Source organism: Amphiprion ocellaris, chromosome 9 (genome assembly GCF_022539595.1).
Source record: "Amphiprion ocellaris isolate individual 3 ecotype Okinawa chromosome 9, ASM2253959v1, whole genome shotgun sequence".
Lineage (NCBI taxonomy): Eukaryota > Metazoa > Chordata > Actinopteri > Pomacentridae > Amphiprion > Amphiprion ocellaris.
Window position 1 is genome coordinate 3,297,858 of NC_072774.1, and position 21,339 is coordinate 3,319,196.

Consider the following 21,339-nt stretch of genomic DNA (forward strand, 5'->3'; position numbering starts at 1 on the left):
CTTTATAGCCTTTCAACATGTGAGCAGCAACAATGTGAAACTGGAGGTTCTCACTAACCTCTTTGGTTTCATGATTTGGAACTGATTGTGGAAGTTTATAATGGATTAGAACGCTTTAGAACATGGTAGGAATTACCAGGAACATTTTGAATGAGATAGAAGCTGCATTTTTCCAAAAACTGGCAACAATTTCAAGGAACTATATTTTTACACATTTCTCTCATTGGCACTAGATAGTTTCCACGTATGCTGATGACATATTTCTATACATTTCCACTGATGGTGGAAACTACCAGGAACATTTGAAAATGTGTAGAAGCTGCATCTTTTTAAAAATATACAACATTTTCAAAGATATGAATAAGTTTAGACATGACATTTTCAGTAAAAATGTACACTACTGTTCAAAAGTTTGGGGTCACTTAGAAATGTCATTATTTTTGAAAGAAAAGCAATGAAGATAACATTAAATGAACCATAAATCCAGTGTAGACATTATTAGTGTGGTAAATGACTATTCTAGCTGGAAACAGCTGATTTGTAATGGAATATCTCCATAGAGGTACAGAGGAACATTTCCAGCAACCATCACTCCTGTGTTCTAATGCTACATTGTGTTAGCTAATGGTGTTGAAAGGCTCATTGATGATTAGAAAACCCTTGTGCAGTGATGTTAGCACATGGATAAAAGTGTGAAAACATGGAATTGCCAGGGTGACCCCAAACTTTTGAACGGTAGTGAATAAAAACGTAGAAAATACATCATTAGCAGCTCAAAAACACAATATCTTACTGACTTATTCCACTTGTTTTTCTCATTTCCAGCCAGAAGAAATTATTTGTAATACAAAAATTCACTATAAATCAAAAATTGGCATGCCTATGAATAAATTTAGGTGTAATTGTATGTGAGGTATTTGCATGTTTTCCCTGCGCTGGTGGTTTTCTTCACTTTACCTATAATGGAGTAAATTCATTACTGCATCTCAAGCAGACTGAGAGCAAGAAAAAGAGCTGACTGGTGAACCATAAAAACATTTACGGCTTTCTTTTTTATTTCTTTAATCTATTAAGTTACTCCACAGTGTTTCAGCTATCACTGCCTCCTTCTTCTTCTTCTTTTTTTAATCTTCCCTTCCCTGTCTTATTTCTTCCACTGGAGCAGACACGGTGGAGAAGTGACAGCGATACACAGGCAGCAGTAAGTGAGCAGTTTGTGTGGGAGAAGAAGTGAAGGCAGCTCCAGGAGGCTTCTCGGTTGCTGCATTAGGTCTGCAGCGGGGTCCTTCGCTTCACGTGTGACTGGGTCGCACCGCTGCTGCTGTCTTGCAGCCTCAGATTGCAGAGAGGCCCCTCGGCACCGGAGACGGGTTGTTTCATCTGCAGCCCGCCCTGCCGCTGGTGCATCCTCCGTTTCCTGCTCTGAACAAACAGCACTGTCAGGACGACGGCAGGTGGAGATTTATTACCCTGCAGCTGAGAGGAGTTCAGTAGGCCATCGGCATGCACGGACAATTTCTCAAGCCAAAACAACGGCCTCGGGGCTAAAGGTACGAGCGCCGGCGGTGCCAAGACACCAATTAGCTAAATTCAATCATAATAAAGTGTTTGCATTATTTCACAGTCAATCATTTTAAGTGGGAACGTTCGCCAAGATCAGTCACATAAATCCACATAAAGACACTCTGAATATATGTCCAGTCACCCCTGGATGCTGGGCTAAGTACAGTTTAGCAGCATTCAAGAGGAGGAGGAGGAGGAGGAGGAGGAATGAGTTCCCTCCACGCCTCCTCTTCCTCCTCTTCCTCTCTCATTAATGAGCAATCAGTTAAAAACTTTATTGGTCCCTATTTGCTTTCTCAGCACATTTTTTTGCTCCCTCCTCTCAACCAAACTCTGCAAAGCCCTCCCTTCCATCGCTCTTCCTTCCTTCTGCCTCCTTTATTGCTGCGCTTCATTACCTCCATCTTCCACTTTTCTGGCTCTTTTTCTCTTCTCCCCCCTCTTTCGCTGTCCTCAGAGGAGGCAAACCAGAGAAGAGAGAATTTGATGCACGCCTGGCGAATACAAAAGAGCATTTATTTCACAATATTTACAGCTCAGTCTGTCACAACCCTCCAAGAGTTCTGCAAAATACATGTCATCCTTTACAGGAAGAGTCACAGAGTTGCATTGTTTTCTTCTATTTCACAATAATAATAATAATTAAAATAATGTTCCTCATCATGACTAAACAGTGGATCTATTACTTTTATGTGCAGCAACCTTGTAGGGACAATCACTGGTGTCTTCCAAATCAGAAATGGCAGATGTCAGAGCTCTGCAGAGTGATGTTTTACAGGAAATAAATTGCAAGAGACAGAAAAATATTCCAGTGGCAGATTTCTAGATATTTTTCTGTTATTTTTCTTTCTGCTTCAGAGTGAGCACTGTGAAGCAAACATGAGTTAAGAGTGATGCTGAGATTAATTCTCAGTCTCATTGAGCCAAAACACGGGTAATTTTCAGGATTTATTATTGTGGAAAAGACTTTTCTTCTCTGTGTGTTCATAATGATTTTTTAATGTCATGTTAAATGAAATTCGATGTAACTGAAAACTGAAAAAGCAGAGAAAAAACAAACATCAGTGGTGACAAAATATATGTGCAGGAAACACAAGATGCCTGGTGGAAAACTGCCTGTCAGTAATGAGGTTTTATGTAAATGAACCCCGTTTGAATGTAAATCCTCTGTATTTGACATGCAGCACATCAATGTCAAGCTGCTGCATCCCGTGGTTTCACATCATGGCAGTAATAATACACGGTTAGGAGTCGGGCTTTGCAGTTCTTTCAGTTTCCTTCTTCACAAAACGCTTTTTCTTATTCACAGTATGTAGCAGAAGTGAGAACACCAACGTCAATATCTTGACGTGAAATGGTTGAAAAATTGCATCAATGTTTTCTTTTTATGAACCAAAAACAAACATTTTGGAAAGACTAGATTGAAAATAGAGACCCAGAAGTAGAAAGTCAGCTAAAGTGAATCCATCTGTGATTTCCAACCAGTCTAACAGCATAAACATTATTCTAAAATGAGCTGTGAACAGCAGAACTTACTCAGTTTGGGGCTTATGGACTGTGTCTATGTCTGCATCATGGCTCCACATGGAAAAGAGCTGCCAGAGAAACTGAGATCTCTTATTGTGAGACTTCACATAGATGCAAAATGACTCTAGAGATCAACTAGAAATCAGTGAAAACACAGTGTCAGCAGTAATCAGGAGGTATAGAAGGAGCCATAGTAGCACTAATCAGGGCTGCAGTGGTTGTCCTCCTACAATGACTCCTCAGTGAACTACTTTCACAATCTAGCTGTGAAAAAGATGTTTCGGACTTGGCACAGGGGTTGTCAATGGAAAGCAGAATTTCTGTGAAGCTCAGACAGTGTGAAGGACGGCGCATAATGTCAGCCACAGTGGCTGACTAAAGAAAAAAAGTGAAAAGAAGCGAATGTTGGAGAACATTCTTTGGTCAGATGAAGATAAATGAGTTCAGATGGAGTCCAGCATGTTTGGTGTGAACCTGACCAGGACTACCACAGTGGATGAATAGTCCTGACAGTGAAGCACGGAGGTGGAAGTGTGATGATGTGGGGCTGAATGAGGTCAGAAGGTGTTGATGACATTTCTAGATGAACGTCTGTAGATGAACCAACACACTGGATGATGAGTCCCAGCCTGCAGAAGCTGGAAGAAGATGGATATTCCAGCATGAGAACCGTCCAAAGCACACACAAAAGAAGTAAAAAGTACTTCACGGACAAGTATTTTGTTTGCCTGGAATCCAATATAATGCCTCTGGGGGATTTTAAATGGAAGGGCAGAGCAACACAACATCTCCAGCAAAGAACAGCTGAAATAAATAGTCTCTGAAGAATTAAAGAGCATCTCTGCAGGACTTTGTAGAACACTGGTATATACTAAGTATTGAAAAAATAATGAAATAACGAAAGGTTTGCTGACATTTGTTGCATTGAGGCAAATAACGTACTGTTCAACTTAAAAGTAACGCAGTTATTGAGAGACTGAGTCCTTTTACATTCAAGGTGTTTTGCACTTTGGTCACTTCTGCTGCACACTGTAGATGTTCAAAATAATCACTATCCCATGATTTTACCAGTTAAACCACAAACCATCATTAAAACATTAATGAAACACTGTAAGGATGCGTGAGGATGATCGAGGCAAGTGTATCAGGAATAAAAGAAAACAAAAAAAGAATGTTTCTGAATCACAGTCCGCTCGTCGTGTGCCACAGTCCAGTCCGGCTCATAAATAGGAATTATTTGCTATTTCATGTCCCAGTGTCACTGACAACAATTGTGCTTCCTTCATCCATTGACATCTACAAAGCTCTTGAATCTCTTTAGTTGCCTCTCAGAGGAAGTCTTTGGACAGCGCTTCTCCAAAGTTGGGTGCAGCCATGAGGATAGCGATGGTGCAGATGATGTTGAAGACGCTGAATCCGACCAAGCAGAGTCGGTCGATGACGGCTGCAGCGAACTGCCACTGCTCGGCCAAACTCAGCTGCCGGTCCTGCTCACGAACCCGCTCAACTAGATACTGAACCTCTGCCAGAAGAGCCTGCAACTGGTTGTCCACCGCCACAGATCGGGCCATTCCGCTGTTAGAATAAACAGCAGCTGATCTACCGACACCAGCCTCTGAACCGCAGGGTCCGGAGGTGGATGGGTTGGGGTCCGGGCAAACTGGAGGCTCCAGTGGAGGGCTCCCAAACTTTGAAGCTGGGAGGTGGTGGTGTATCGGTGTATCTCCAACCGGACCTCCTCCTACTGCTGCTGCTGCTACTTCTCCATCTCCACCACCAAGTCCACTGTTACTCCTCCCATGGCTGGTGGTTCTGCACCTCTGCACTGGTTCCAGTTCTGCAGTGGTCTGGAAGCTCTGGAAGCCCATGTAAGGCAGGTGGCCGTTGGGCTGGGGGTGAGGATTGGGGCTGGGGTCTCTGTGCACGGGGTTCGGGAGGATGACCGGCTGGAGGTTGGGCCGGTGGGGCAGCATGTGGGACAGGGGGTGGTTGAGCTGCACCAGGCTGGCCTGCAGGGAGTTGAGGCTCTGGGGGAGGATGGAGGGCAGCGGGGTGGGGATGGTGGTGGTGGTAGTGGTGGTGGTGGTCGGAGAGGACAGGGTCTTACTCTGAGAATCTGCCTGGCTGCTGGAGAGAGTTGGTTCAGCTCCTTCGCCTGGACGTTTCATCCGGAGGAACCAAGGAACCCACTGCAGCAGAACCAAGTTCACCTGACAGACAAAGACACAAAATACAAATCAGAAAATGAAGTCACATATTCACACATAAACAGCATACACCAATCAGGCATAACATTATGACCAGCTGCCTAGTATTGTGTTGGTCCCCCTTATGTGGTCAAAAATGGTCTGAACCACTGGGTCTGGACCAGAGGACCTCTCAGGGTGTCCTATGGGGTCTGGAACCAGGACGCTGGCAGTGGATTCTTTGGGTGTTCTGGGTTGTGCGGGGGGGTCTCTGGGAATCAAACTTGTTCCACTGCATCCTGCTGATGCTCGATCAGAATGGGGTCCTGGAAGTTTGGAGGTCAAATCAACATCTTGATTGTCATGTTCCTCAAGATGTTCCTGATTGTTTGATGTTTTTGCCATGTGGTGGGGTGCATTTTCCAGCAGGATTTCCATTTGCATGAAGGAGTGTGCTTGTTCCGGGACAATGTTTATTTGGGTGTCTAACTCTCATCAACACGGATACCTAAATCCAAGGTTTTCCAGCAGAACACCACATAGTACCAAGATGATCAATGTTCTTCACTTCACCTGTTTTATGTTGTTAGTAGGTTTGTGATTGTGAGTCTAAGCACTATAAATAGACTTCTTTTTTGGTTCTTGAAGATGTTTCATTTTCATTCAAGACGCTTCTTCAGCTCTAACTAAAAGACCACCAATCTTGAATCTTGAAGACTGATCTACAGTTTGTGGCATCACTGACCTCCAAAACATTCAGTGTTCTGTTTGTGTTGCTTGTCCGTTCTCCATCTGCTATCCTGCTATCCCCCACCACAACCCACTCATCCCCACCTCACCCCAACCGGTCGAGGCAGATGGCTGCCTTCCCTGATCCTGGTTCTGTCCGAGGTTTTTCTTTCCTTCCTGTTAAAGGGTGTTGTTTTTAGGTTCTTTCCCACCATCGCTCATAAAACATCCAAAGGGAGCATTGGATTGTTGGGTTCTCTGTTGGCTTTTTTACAGCCCAAGTGTCACACTGGTTTAACCTTTTTCAGTTTTGTATGTAAATTTCTATGTGCAAGTCCATTCATGCTCCTCCCAGCCTGACTTCCACCTCGTAATAAGCCACACACCTTTGTTTTAAAATGCTGCCGACCTCCAGTTCAGTTGCAGCTTTTGCGTCTTGTGCAGTTTGCCTACATGAATTCTCTCTTGGGTGAAAGCTACTTGTAGTTTGTAGAAAAAGAAGTGTTCGACATTTGACAGGGATTTCTGCTTTTTTTTGTACTTTTGTTTTCCAGATCCAGCAGGTCAGGTGAGTCAGATTTTCAATGTCAAGCTTTTATTTTGTTTCAACTTCTGTGAAGGTTTCAACCCAATTTTCAATTAAATCTAATATCCATTTAATAGCACTTTTAAAATCATTGTAATCAGTGGTTTTCTACATGAATATTTTGTTCCATGAATTTAAAAAAAGTAAATTATTTCCTTTTATAACGAGAAACTCTGAAAATGTTCTGTGTTTTGGTTCGATGAGACCTGGGAATTAATCTCAGCATCACTCTTAACAATCGTGTTTGGTTCGCAGTGCATACAATGAAGCAGGAAGCATATCACAAAAATATCTTCTGTCTATTGCAATTTATTTTCTATCTAAAATCAGTCTGCAGCGATTTGACATCTGCTGTTTCTGATTTATAAGACACTAGTGATTGTCCCTAGAAGCTTGTGCACCTAAAAGTAATAGATCTACTTTTTATTCATGGCGAAGAACATTATTTTTAGTGTTATTACGGTGAAAGAGAAGAAATAAAATGAAAGGCTTTTTAAAAAACCTGACATGCGTTCTCACAAACTGATGTTTGTGCTGAAAAATATACCTCGACTGTGACTTTGAATGTGAATCATGACATGTATTTTGCAGAACTCTTGGAGACTCAATTGCCAACAGGTTTGTGATCGACTCAGCTGTAAATATTGTGAAATAAACACTCTTTTGTATTCGCCAGGCACTCTCTTAAACTATGTCTAGAATGTTAACATTTCTGTTCTAAAAAGAGTGTAACTCATCCTTCAGATGCAGGTGGATGCTGAGTTATGTTCTGATTTATTCTCTCCTATAAATAGGTTTGTGCAGTCCTTGTTGCACTGAACTGCATGTACAACATTGCTCAGCTAATATTAGGGTTTTTGTTGGGTGTGAAGTAAGACTCCAATGCATCAGCCACATACAGAGGAGGGAGTGTATGGAACCACTTATCAGGTACTTGAAGGAATGCAGGTAGACAAAACATGTTTGTCCAAAACGAAAGTTCATGTTTCAAAACGTAACTGGTTATGGGCGGGTCCTCAGTTTACAACGTATGGCGTTTCGTCGTTACATCAGAACTAGTTACGTGGAACTAGTTGGCGAGCAGAGGGGACGAATATGTCGTCGCATGGCACTTTAAGACGGCTTTATTTACATTCGCCGGTTGTACGACACCGTGGATTGTGCTACATTCGCTAATTTTTTTGCCCTTCATTATGGCTTCCAAGCGTAAGTCGGACTCTTCTGATGGAATTCCGACTTGTGGCGAAAATCAACTTACATCAGGCCGAAGGAACGGAACTGCAACGTAAGGACCCCAGGTACTGAGTTTCTACTTAGAAGCCTGAATTTTCAATAAGGTCTTTCTACTATGGTTTTTGTTTTTGACTAGAGGAAGCAGTCTATAAGTGCTGGAGTTTTATATATATAAAGTTCGATTGATTGATTGATACCACAACCTGGAACACTTTTATGATGTTTAGCAAATAAATTCATGCAGTTTTTCAGATTCTAACTCACCCATCTTGGTATGTGTCCACTGTTAGGGTTGTGGTGATGGAACTGGAGGACGATGACTGTAGCCACCACCGACATCCCAACAATCACCATGGTGCTGGCAAAGTACTGACCTGAGAGACACATGAGGCTGTAATGACAATCTGTATTCCATAAACACTGTCAGTAACTCACATACAGAAATATGCACAGAAAGCAAAAAAACCCCAACAAACTGACCAATCAGCGGGACCGAATCTGAAGTGGCGGGCATAATCTCTGCAACCATCAGCATGAAGACAGTCAGAGAAAGCAGAACCGTGATGCCTGGAGGCAGACACAAGACACCAGGGAGACGAGAAGACAGAAGCCTTTAGAGAACAAAGTACACGAGTTACACTTAGTGGAACGGGATAGTTGGTATGCTGCACTTGACTTCTTCACCACAATCATCCGTCTTACTGACACTCCTCGGAAAAACTTATTCGATTTTGCTCGTTCTCATCTCGCCTCCCGCCTTTTCTGCTTTCGTGTCTCCTGACGCCGTACAAAAGCTCCAACTGAGAGCTTTCCGGTAGTGTTAACAGAGAAAGATTGCAAGAGAAACAGTGGAGTGGAATAAGCTCTCACAAGGAGGAAAACACTGCCAGAGAATGCATTTTATCTCAAAAGTCAGAAGCAGAAGCACCTCATTTTTTTTTTCCATTTTCCTCAAGCATGCCCCGTTCTTACTGTCACACAATCCCCTATTATTATTCCTCACCCAGGCTGATTTTCTCCCCGGAGTTGGCGGGCAGCAGGAAGACCAGCAGGGTCATGGAGGACAGCAGCACACAGGGGATGAGGAGGTTCAGGGCGTAGAACAGCGTTCGCCTTCGCAGCGTTACCACGAATGTAACGTCAGGATAAGGCTCAGCACAGCAGTCGTAGAAAACCTCATGTCGCCCCCCAGGGACCTCTGAGAGGACGAGGAAGGACAGAGATGCAGCAGAAATGTTAAAATATGACACAGAAAATATGGGTGAGAAAGCAAGAAAATATAAGACATGCCTCATAGTAGAGACTCAGTGCAATTAACCTTTCATTACTTTGCATGTCCACCTTTGTTTTTGAGGACAACCTTCTTCTTCATCTCTTAGAGGGATGTTGTCATCCTTTAAAGACTTTTTTCAGCTGTTTCTTGTCTTTCCCTTTAACATACCCCAAAGGTGTTCTATTGGATTCAAGTCAGGCGTCAAACTTGGTGACAGTGTTTATCCTTGAGAAGCTTTTGTATGATTTCGGTCTTTGGATGGGTCTCATGCTGGAATATTCCTCTTTTTCCAGCTCCTTGTCAGCCAGTATTTCGATTTATCCAAAGACATTCATTGTGCATCTATCACCTTTTGCTCTCATTCAGCCCCACATCATCATACTCCCACCTCCGTGCTTCACTGTCAGGACTATGCATCCACTGTGGTAGTCCTGGTCAGGTTCACACCAAACATGCTGGACTCCATCTAAGCCCAACTCATTCATCTTGGAAAATGTGCTCCCAACTTTCTTCAGGCTTCTTTTCATGTCCTTTAGCGAAGTTAAATCTTGTGCCAAAGGGCGAGCAAGGGTGTTTTTCTTGGACGCCGTCCACCGAGGCTGACATTATGCACCGTCCTTCACACTGTCTGGGCCTCATAGAAATTCTAATTTCCACTGATAAGCCCTGTGCCAAGTTTGAAACAGCTGTTCTCTTTTTTTCAGATCTAGATTGTGAAAGTAGTTCACTGTCTGTAAAGTCATTTTAACACATTGACCATTATATTGCTCTGATTAGTGGTACTGTGGGTCTTTCTAGACCTCCTGATTACTGTTGCAGCTTTGTTTTGGCTTATCTTCCTGGATCCTTTTCCAACTTTGTGAAATCTTATGAACAGATTCTTTCAGTTCCTCTGGCGATTTTAGAAAGACGGATACAGCAGCCATGATTAATGGTACTACGGCTCCTTCTGTACCTCCTGATTACTGTTGCTTTGACTGATTTCTAGTTGCTCATTGATCTTCCTGGATCCTTTTCCATCTTTGTGGAGTTTCACAGTTGGACTTTTCAGCTTCTCTGGCATCTATTTCCATGTGGAGCCATGATGAAGGCATGCAGATTGACACAACACATAGGTTCAAAACTGTGAAGGTTCAGAGCCACGTCCATGCAGTTAACGGAGGTTAGTTTCAGTGATCACAGGCTTTCTAACTTGTGTGTATTTTTCTTATGTTGCACTGAGTTTCTACTCTGGGGCCTGAATCTTATAATAAAGACCTTCTAAAGTGTTTGATTGTGTCATAAAAGGAAATACTGTTCAACCCAGAAGAAAAAATGCAATTATTGAGAGGTGGTGTAATTTTGAATCATTTAACATTTAAGTGGTTTTGCTCACTTCTGTTGTTTACTATAAAGAATCTCAGAAAGTCAATATAACTAATGATTTGTATTCTGGGCCGTGAAAGTCTGGCATCATTAAAACATGTTATGGAACAGAGCCGAACCAGAGAGAAAGGTCTGGCTTTGTAAAAAAATTAAATCGAGGAGTGTTTTCTGCAGAAATTACATTGTATTACTAAACTGTTTTCCCAATTACACTGTGGGAATGTTGTAACACTCTGCAGTGTGAGCGCTGTTACTAAGCAACGCGGCCCGTCATCCAGGGCTCTGACAGCCAGTCATACCCAGCAGGTCCCACTCTCCGTTTGGCATGTATCCGGACACGTCTGCCTCCTTCATCTGGATGTCCAGCAGCCAGCCGTCAAACGTCCACGAGCCAAACTTGAGCTCGCAGCGCTGAATGTCAAACGGAAACCACCTCACGTCCACGCTGCACGTGCTCACAAATATCCCTGGAAATGCAGAAATAACAAGCCAGGATGGTTTACAGCCAAAGGAAAACAAATCATCTGCAGATGTAATGAGGGAGGGAGACTGTTTGGTGCGTCCATCTGTAAATGAGGGGAGAATGGAAATATATGATTGTAATGTGAATGTTTTCTGAATTAATTTTCTTCAGTGTGAGTAGCGTTTACACCACCGTTCAAAGGTTCAGGGTCACTTAGAAATGTCCTTATTATTGAAGGAAAAGCCATTTTTCCAATGAAGATAACATTAAATAAATGATAAATCTAGTGTAGACATTGTTAATGTGGTAAATGACTATTGTAGCTGGAAACGGCTGATTTTTAATGGAATATCTCCATAGGGGTACAGAGGAACATTTCCAGCAACCATCACTCCTGTGTTCTAATGCTACATTGTGTTAGCTAATGGTGTTGAAAGGCTCATTGATGATTAGAAAACCCTTGTGCAGTTATGTTAGCACATGGATAAAAGTAGGAGTTTTCATGGAGAACATGGAATTATCTGGGTGACCTCAAACTTTTGAACGGTCGTGTTTATGTTTGGTTTAGAGACTAGAAACGTACCTGGAGGCAGATACTCACAGAAGCCACTGGAATTGACCAGAACGTTGGTCTTAAAGGTGGCATCGAACTTATCGTGAGCGCTAAAAAAACAGAAACAATATTTTTTAGAGAAAAGCTCCGGACCTGGTGGTGTTTATGTGCGTTCGTTCGTCACACACCTGTTGTAAAGCAAAATGTCAGGAGTCCAGACCTGGTCGGGGGTGAAACGCAGGTTCTTAACTCCAGGATACTCAGACTGGTTCCACTGGAGGTAGTGGTCGTACCACTGCTGGGAGACACAAGAACAAGTCTGGTTTTACATGAGAACACTCACATATAACGTTAATAATAAATACAGACACACTGTGGGGAAACTGGAATATTTCAGCAGCCGCAGAGCCAAAACATGTTAAAATAACAGCCAACAATAATCTTTTCCCACATTTTCAAACCTTTTATTTACATGTTTAAAAACAATGAAATAACCAATAATATATAAAAATAATAACATGTCAACAGATCAACGGATAATGTACTCTATGCTGTAAAAAACAAAAAAAAACAGGAAAAAAAGAATATTCTTCAGCTGTGTGCCAAAAACTACTGGAAAATAACTGCCTCATTAAAAAAAAGGGAATTTTCCATTAAATTTGTAGCCCTAAGTTGACCATTGAGTTGACCATATATGCAGAGAAATGTTACATTTTGTTTAAAATCTTATCCACATAGTTAAAAAATGTAGAAAAAAATAAAAACAAAAGCCACAATTGAATTTCATTCTAAGTGTGTTATATGTGTATTTATTTAGCTTTTTATGTTTTATCTACAGACAGACGGAGAGTTGTTAAATTAAAAAGAAACTTGCTAAAGTTGTCTTTTTACATCAAAAATATTCACCGTCTGTTTTTGAATTCTATTGATATTTTGTCAAAAATCTGGGAAAAAATACCTATAAAATTAAAAAGAAATTTTAAAAAAAATTTAACAGCGATTTTAATTTTAATGTTATAGAAGGATATTTATATGTGAAAAACGATAAAAAATTTTTTATATATATAAATATGGTTAAATATTGTTGGAATACAAGAAATCAGGCTTGTATTCTTGCCAATATTAGTGAGTTTTATGGTACAATTTTATGTAATAAAAATGCTGAAAGAACCTCATGTTAATTTAAATCTTGTCATATAAAATATGTAAAAAAAATTAAATAAATAAAATAAAATAAAAACAGAGTTGACTATATATGCAGAGAAATTTTACATTTAGTTTTCATAATTTTATCCACGTTGTTAAAAAAAATAAAAAAAAACAGAAATTACTGTAAAACAACTACAAATACCTATAAAATTAAAAGGAAAAAACTATATAGATACATATTATTACTTTCCATATTACTGTATTTTGATTTTGTACACAAAACTTCTATCACATTTCTGCTTTAATTTACTGGAGTTTATTGCCAGTTTCAGGGTTTTTTAAGAGACTTCTTATCTCAGCTGGAGTCTTTTGAGGCCTAATTGTTGTTTGTGATTTGTGGCTGTAAAATAAACCCGACTAGACACCAGATTAATGGCTCTGGCCCACATTCCTGCGGTTCTAATGAAACTCATTATCAGTTCGTGTTCGGGGCAGAAGGAAGAAGCCGTTGCCCTGCTGAGCTGCACATTAGCATGAAGCTCTGCAACGACTCCCTGCATGATCCTGCAGCAGATCCAGATCAATACGACAATATTAACCTTATCTATTTACTCACCATCTGCAGCCAGGCGTTGGTGGTCAGGATCTGGTTCTTCTCATCCTTTTACACGACACACAAAAAAGCAAATGAGGGAATAGATTACGTCGCTTCATGTTGTTTATGGTTAAAGGACTCTGTTTGAATGCTGGGATGGAACAGATTAAAGCAGCCGGATGTCTTCCCCCAGGAATATTAAACATTGAACACTTAATTTCCTTCATTCTGGAGAATTTTGTTTAATTAAACCACATTGCAAAGCTGCTAATGTTTTTTTCTACTTCCAAAAGTAAATATTTCATTTTGCATCATGTCTTTGTATAAAACCTTTAAAAAAAGGTTCTTAACTACCAATAAATCAGAAAGTAATCATCAAATACAATAAGAAGGGCAACAATAAGATTATTGCAATGATTATGTAACAGGAAATTTAAAGTGTCAACAGCTTATTTCGCTGCATTATAGTGACTTTTTATGCACCGATTTGTGTCTTTCCTGCATGATTTTCTGTTGCGCGTGCATTTATTTAAATAATAATCTCATGCACAACATAGATAAGTGAAAGACAGAGTTATAATAAAGAGATTATGCTAAAATAACTACCATAAATACTATTAAATATATAATTTAGAGCATTTAAACTGTGCTAAATAATCATTCATAACCCCGGGTGTACATTTTATCTGAATATTGGAGGAAACATGAAGCAAAAGAAACATTTCGAGTGACAAATATTAAAATTTACTGCATTCTGGAGTGTTTTTGTTTTGTCCAAATCAAGCTGGAAAAATTTGTTAATCTGCACTTCTGTTGCAAAGTCAGTGTTTCCTGTAGTAAATATTGTAATTTGCTGTTTATTTGCATAAAACCTTTCAAAAACCAGGTTTTAAAGGTGCTTAACTGATGAAAATAAGAGCAGTAATCATAAAACACACGAAAACAGATGAATTATAATAATCCTCGAGGATATTTTGAATTTTCAACACTTCATTTCATGCATTCTGGTGAATTTTTATGCATTTTTGTTTGGTTAAAACAGGCTGCAAAGCTAATAATGTTTGCTTAGTCACGCTTCTGATGCAAAAACTGAATTTTGCATTTTGCATAAAACCCTAAAAACTCGGCTCATAAAGGGGTTTAACCCATGAAAATGAGGACAGTAATCATCAATCACATTAGCATAAACAAAGCCAAAGGGCAATGAATAGATGATGCCGAAACAACTGCAAATACTATAAAATATATAATTTACAACATGTAAAACTGCGCTCAATCTTCATTAATAACCTTCAGTTCATATAAATATCGAAGGACACACTAAGCACAAGGAAATATTCAGTATAAAACACTTAATTTCTTTAATTCTGGTGATTTTATTTTTTTGCGTCTTTGCTTGGCTAAAACATCTGGGCTAAGGGTAAATGTTGAATTTTGTTTCATTTAGTTGCATAAAGCCCACATATACGAGGACATTAATCATAGATATTACAATCAAGCGTATTATAATAGATTAAACTGCAGTACTGCTTTGAATCTGCACATCTGCATTCTAAAATGTGGATTTAAACTGTAATAATATGTCAAATTGCACATCTGCACTGTAAAATGTAGATTTAAACTGTAGTAATGTGTCAAATCTGCACTTTAAAACCTTGATTTAAGCTGTAATACTACCTCAAATTCTGCACTGTAAAAACTGGATTTAAACTGTAGTACTACCTCAAATCTGCACGTCTGCACTGTAAAAGGTGGATATAAACTGTAATAATGTGTAAAATCTGCATACTGTTGTAAAAAATTTACCTTAATTTTGTTTTACAGTGAAATTTTACACATATAAACTGTTTTTTTCTTACCTTAAATTTCAAACAACAAAATACCAAAACAAACACTATAAAATATATAATTTAAAACATTTAAAACTGTGACCAATATTCATTTATAACCCCGAGTTCATTTAAATATCGGAGGACGCATTAAGCGGGAGGAAATATTCAGCATAAAACACTTAATTTCTTTAATTCTGGTGATTTTTTTATGCATATTTGCTTAGAGAAAACGTCTTGGCTGAGGGTAAATATTGAATTTTGTTTAGTTTATTTGCATAAATCCCACATATACAAGGACATTAATCATAGAAATTACAATCAAGCACATTAAATTGGATGAATAAACCACAGAGGGCAGTGAGTAGATGAGTCCAGACTGTTTAACTGTAAACAGCTGCTGCATCGCTTGAATTTTTATGCACCAATTTGTGCCTTTTCTGCATCAATTTGTGGAGTAAATGTCTTCAGTTACGCCGAATAAAACACAGAATTCAGGCACGATGAGTAAATATAGGAAATAAGGGCCTTTAAGAAGGGAAATGTTCCGGGGGAAGGATTTGTCCTTGGTGGGGTTTTCGTCATCGGACAAGGAGAGCAGGGAATGTCAGCACTCAGGAGGTCATCCTGTCAGGAGAATATGACAGGAGCTGCAGCCTTTAGAGGACAAATAAAGCTTTCTATTATCCCCACTGGGTCAGAAAATGTGCGACAGGAAGTCGAGAATCATGTAAATGTTTGAATCACTGTATACAGAAGATTTAATGCCAGTTTGAGGAGGGGATATCTGTAAGGCATTTGACAGTCAACCATCAAATCCTATTGACAAAACTCACATGTTTTAATTTCTCTGCAGGCGCCATATCATGGTTTAGATCTTACTTCTCATAGAACACAATGTGTAACAGTTGATGGTGTTAAATCCCCCTATTGGAGTACCTCAGGGCTCTATCTTATGTTCTTTATTATTTTCATTAGACACTGCCTGGCTAAAAAACAGTAGCCACTTGGATTTAACTCAGAGCCTTCCATTGGATAATTACTGCAGTGATGAAACAACTTATTTAACCCTAGCTGATGCAGTGAGGAGCTTCTCATTTCTTAAATGTTAGAAGACATATCCTGTGGTCATGGAAAGGATGTTAATCTGTCTCAGAAGGGTCAAATTATTGACCTGCATCAAGCAAAGAAAACAACTAAGGAGATGAAACTACTAAAATCAGGTTAAGAACCGTCCAACACATCATTAAAACCTGAAGGATAGTGGAGAACCATCATCTTCCAGGAACAAACTCTTAGATGATAAACCAACAGTAAAACCCACGGCTGTTTAATAGTGAAAGTAAGAACATTTCCACATGAAGGGAACTCAAAGGATCAGGACTAAACAGCTGTAGCTCTAAGAAAACCACTGATCAGGGAGAAAAAGGCTTCAATTTGCTGAGGCATAATGTTGAAATTTTACTTATTTTTCTTAAGAAATTTCAGATTGTTCATGATGTTTTGTAAAAAGATAATTCCTTAAATGTGAACTTTTTACACTAAAACAATAGGAGAAATGTGGAGTTGTGGTTATTTATAGGTTATTATGCTGTGATGAGTTAACACCTCTGGTATAAGGCATCGCTGGTTAACAATCAAACTTGTGCACCTTGGTTTCTCTTTAAGGTGCATTTTTACACTAACCGAGTTCTAAAATAGTCAGAAAATCATGAGGATATCGACCTTTTAATATGTAAATCAGCACTAAGTTTCCCTTTTCACTCCAGTTCAAGAAGGAATAAAACAGTTTGAAGTTTTTTGGAGACACTGAGTTCATTTGATTAGACTGCTGGAGCAAAAAAAAGAGTTTTATTGAAAAGAACTGTGAAAAAACAAGTGATCTTTTGACATCCACAGACACAAAAACTAAGAAGTCTTAAAATTAGTCGAACAAATAAAGAAAGACTTAATTAATCCTTGTCCAATTCAATATTCTGCATGAATATCCAAAGCCTCAAAGGCAGAATACAATTTATTTAGTAGAATAAAAGACGAATAAGAGGACAAAAAGACCCAGAGAATAGAGAAAAAGAAAAGGAAGCAGTAAGTAAGTGTTTTGTTTGTTTAATAAGCTGAGCCGAGATAATGTGTCACATTCAGTGGTGTTTTAATTATTTGTCCTTCAGCTCGGTGACGTTTGTGTCCATCTGCTGACTCAATTTGTCACTTTTTGTTTTTTTCTGTGAAGTTTAGGGTTAAAAAGGTGAATTTATTCAAGTTTTTCTTCTTTCTTTATCACTCACTGAGTCAGTTTTTGGTCAGAATCTCTCTCTGTTTTCTACCTCTGACTGTTAAAAGATTATTCTGGCCTTTTATATTCATGGTTTAGTTCCAGAAAGAAATAAAGTTTGTTCTGGTTCGATTCCTCCAATGTTCCAGATGAGCATCTTTGGTTAACCTTCTGAACCCACCGGCAGGTTTTTAAAAGCTGCAGGCCGTGTCTGGCAAGTATTGAAAGGAAAGTAGCAAAAAATCGGTAATATTGAAGTCACCATTTTCTCCAGTGTAATTTTCTACATGCTCTAAACAAATAATCAAAGAAATTCAACTTTTAAAAAATGATTTCAGGCTAAGGATGCTTAGTGCTGATCACAACCTGGACCCCAAGTTTTACTACAACAAAGGATCGGTTGGATTACACTCATATTTTATCCCAAATGTTTGTGACTACCAAGAACCTGCACATCTGCACTGTAAAACCTGGATTTGAACTGTAGAAATCTGTCAAATCTGCACTGTAAAATGTAGATTTAAACTGTAGTACCATTTAAAGTCTGCACATTTGCACTCTAAAACGTGGATTTAAACGTTAGCAATGTGTCCAATCTGCACATCTGCACAGTAAACCCTGGATTTAAACTGAAGCATGGCTTCATATCTGCACATCTGCATTGTAAAAACTGGATTTAAACTGTAGTACTGTGTCATATCTGCACACCTGCACTCAAAAATGTGGATTTAAACTGTATTACCGCTTTGAATCTGCATATTTGGACTGTAAAATGTGGATTTAAGCTGTTGTACTGTGTCAAATCTGCACAGCTGCAATCTGAAAACTGGAATTAAACTGTGGTACTTATATTGTACGAGTGTGTAATTGAGTTTATGATGCCTACCACGTCCATGACCTGCATCAGAGTGAAGGAGAACTGGACGGTCAGCGTCTGGGAGTCGTTGGCCACCGGCCTCTCCATGGGGTTGTAGTCTCTGAGCAGCTCCCTGAGCAGAAAACGCTGGTGAGGACCCTGCAGCGACACTGAAGATAGAGAAAGAGAGGAGGGTCAGATCACAGCAAACAGCTGCTGAAAGAAAAGCGTGTCAGAGGAGAAGCACTTTAGAAAAATGCTGCCATCACGGTGATGGAGTCTGGGGGGGAAAAAGGCTGAAATTGTAGAGAAGAAGAAGACTAATGGGAGGCGAAGCTGCAAGAAAAGTAATGTTTTAAAAGTGGTACGATGGCTCGGAGATTAATAGTGGTGACATGAGAAGAGAACACAGTGGGGGAGAGAAGAAAGAACCGTGCTCTTCCTAATCAATTACGCCTCTGATTGATCACGCAGCCAGGAGTCGTAAAGACGTCGCTTTCCTCTCCACGCAGGAAATAGTGAGGCCGTTAAACATCGAGACGCCCCAGACAGACTCACAACAACGAGAGCTTCGAGTTTCTCTGTTCGCTGTGAAACTCCGCCAAGAGCCTCAAATCACGGCTGATTCCTCCGACTCTGCTCGTCTGCAGGGAAGGAAGAGGCTCAAAAACAACCTGACCTGTGACCTGAAAACTGCTACACAACGTTCGTTCTGGAGCCCAAACACACAGGTCAAATTATCGATTTGTAGTGATATTTCATTGGAAATATGGCATAAAAAGAGACAAAACATTGCGTTAATGATGAATTTTACTTAATATTACGTCATGTTTTTACTAAAAACACCACGTCCAAAATGATTCCTCCACAGATTCTAGATAGATTCACATCTGGGCAACAATTTTAAAAGTAAAAAATGTAAAATAAATATATAGAAATAGTTAAAATTCAACCATTAACATATCTAACACAATGTCTTCCTGTCTTTTGTCACATTTTTATGTAATTTCCAGCCAGAAGAAACCTGCTGGTCAAATAAACATTTCTCTCGTTGCCACTAGATAGCTTCCACGTACGCTGATGACATATTTCTATACATTGAAGAGAAAATGTCTTTTGCTCTCTAGCTGTCAACATATTTTGTGTTTTTAGTATTTTTAGTGTGGAACTCCTTGGACTTTTTCCACCGTGCTTCAAACTGTGGACACTCAAAACACTTGATGTGACTTTACAGCCTTTAAACGTCTTGTGAGCAGCTAAAATGTGCCGCTTTTACTGATGGACCCTAACAGCAGCTAGTAATGGCTATAAACTGACTAGAGAGCTACTGTATCATCTGTTCTCAGTTTATAGAGCATTAGAACGCTCTAGAGCATGGTAGCAAGTAGCAGAAACATCAGGAGTAACAAATGCTGCATTTTCTCAGAAAAATTGCATCAATTTCAAAGGTATGAATAATTCTGGGCATGGCATTTTTGTATTAAAAGTGTAAAAAAAAAAAAAAAAAAAAAAAAACAGAACACCTCCAACACATCGCCTCGCTTGTTTTGTCACTTTTTTTGGTGTCATTTCCAAGCAGAAGAAACCTATTTGTCAAATAAAACTCCACTATATGTAAAAATGTGTACAGTTCTGGGGCTTAACTGCAGGGTTAAAGCGTTACAGTGCAATAAACGGTTGGAGATTAATGGGGCAAGCGTCAGATTCATTTTCACTAACTGGACCTTAATTAATATCAATATGACTCCCCAGATGGTTCGTCTGTAATTCAGATTAATAGTCCTCTTGTGTCCATAACGTCCAGCTGCAGTAAATTAACCAGCAGGAGCCTCGCAGTCACCTTTCTGTTTCCCCTCAGCACATCTTATCTGCTCACCTTCTTCTTGTTTTATCATCAGTTTTGAACATCATAATGTCATCTGAAACAGCTCAGCTTGCAGTGAAGATGATCGCACATCACCCTGCTGCTGCCTCGACAGGAAAATAAATGTGTTTTCTGCACACAAACGGACGTATTGCACATGCAGAGAAACCACACACTTGTTCGAGCAGTGAAAGTCACTCACCTCGCAGCAGAGTCGCGACTGTCAGCAGCCAAAGAGCCACAGCTCGCCTCATTCTGCATTCCTCGGTGTCAGCATAGGAAGAGTGGCAGAGACACAAACTCACAGGGAAGATAATGAAAGAACAGTAATGTCAGGGATGGAGACTGGAAAGAGAGGCTGTGGGGAAGAAGTGTGGAGAGCTTCTGAGCGGTGGTGGTGGTGAGGCAGGGAGAGGAAAGGGGGGAGGATGGAGTGGGAGAGGGATGCAGGGGAACGAATAAAGAGGGAGATGCTCAGAGGTGGGAGAAGCCGAGCGTCCGTCAGGCTTCCCTGCTCGTTCATTCCTGCAGATTTTATCATCTGCCGCCACGTCAGTCATTTGTGATCAACTCATGAGCAGATTCACATTTTTAAACACAACCATCCATGCAGGAAACAGGACTTCACATTAGCAGTAGTTTATTTAAATGCATTTACACATATAGATGTTTGAAACTGTTTATTTTTAACATATTGCAGCTCTTTTCTGATTCACACCAGCCAGCCACATGCAAAAGTTGCTTCATTTACTTGCAGAGTAACGCTGACACCTGCTGGATGAGTCTGTAAAGTGCAGCTTTTTGCTGTTCAGCAAAATATTAAACATGGCTCAAAGAATTAGACTTAGACAGATTTTATTAATCACACAGAATGAAATTTCATTGCAATTTGCTCAGCACAGAATTAGGACATAGGTACACTACCGTTCAAAAGTTTGGGTTCATCCAGACAATTCCATGTTTTCCATGAAAACTCCCACTTTTATTCATGTGCTAACATAACTGCACAAGGGTTTTCTAATCATCAATGAGCCTTTCAACACCATTAGCTAACACAATGTAGCATTAGAACACAACAACAACAACAAAGAGAATAAGAACAACAACAACAACAACAAAAAGAAGAAAAAGAACAACAAAGAGAAGAAGGACAACGAGAAGAAGTAGAAGGAAGAACAACAATGACAAAGAGAAGAAGAGGAAGAAAGAAGGAGAAAGAAGAAGAACAACAGAGAAGAAGAAGAAGAAAAGAAGAAGAAAAAAGAAGGCGAAGGAGCAGGAGGAGAAGGAGGAAGA

General features: G+C 39.7%; 2 protein-coding genes across 8 annotated transcripts in view; one reads left to right on the forward strand and one right to left on the reverse strand.

The window, feature by feature from the left end:
- Window positions 1-13,056, forward strand: part of snx27b (sorting nexin 27b) — a 40,894-nt gene extending 27,838 nt beyond the window's left edge. For 3 of the 5 annotated variants that reach the window (XR_008602798.1, XR_008602797.1, XR_008602799.1), the window contains 2 exons: window positions 1,166-7,889; window positions 8,115-13,056. The gene's annotated coding sequence lies outside the window, so the exon portion shown is untranslated. The remainder of the gene's footprint in view (window positions 1-1,165; window positions 7,890-8,114) is intronic. The other 2 variants (XR_004849085.2, XR_002747350.3) reach the window with 2 other exon arrangements.
- Window positions 2,059-21,334, reverse strand: LOC111582758 (neuronal acetylcholine receptor subunit alpha-7-like). 3 transcript variants are annotated; one of them, XM_023291610.3, is made up of 10 exons: window positions 20,246-21,334; window positions 18,210-18,349; window positions 13,244-13,288; window positions 11,667-11,776; window positions 11,509-11,588; window positions 10,762-10,929; window positions 8,828-9,022; window positions 8,305-8,391; window positions 8,089-8,198; window positions 2,059-5,300 (listed from the first exon to the last, which is right to left on the reverse strand). In XM_023291610.3, exons 1-10 carry the CDS (start codon window positions 20,295-20,297, stop codon window positions 4,419-4,421), a joined length of 1,869 nt encoding a protein of 622 aa, XP_023147378.2. In that variant the 5' UTR covers window positions 20,298-21,334; the 3' UTR covers window positions 2,059-4,418. The 3 variants fall into 3 exon arrangements, with proteins under 3 accessions (XP_023147378.2, XP_054869751.1, XP_054869752.1); XM_055013776.1 differs by having other exon boundaries at window positions 10,762-11,028; XM_055013777.1 differs by lacking the exons at window positions 18,210-18,349; window positions 20,246-21,334 and having other exon boundaries at window positions 10,762-11,028; window positions 13,244-13,332.
- Between the last annotated feature and the right edge of the window lie 5 nt (window positions 21,335-21,339).

Bases quoted from the DNA above. Each gene is read 5' to 3' on its own strand.
- LOC111582758 (XM_055013776.1), bottom strand. From the start codon at position 20,297: ATGAGGCGAGCTGTGGCTCTTTGGCTGCTGACAGTCGCGACTCTGCTG. The intron at 11,777-13,243 runs GTGAGTAAATAG...TGTGTCTCCCAG, and splicing joins CCAACGCCTGGCTGCAGATG to CAGTGGTACGACCACTACCT. The intron at 9,023-10,761 runs GTATGACTGGCT...TCGTCCTCTCAG, and splicing joins CGGAGAGTGGGACCTGCTGG to AGGTCCCTGGGGGGCGACAT.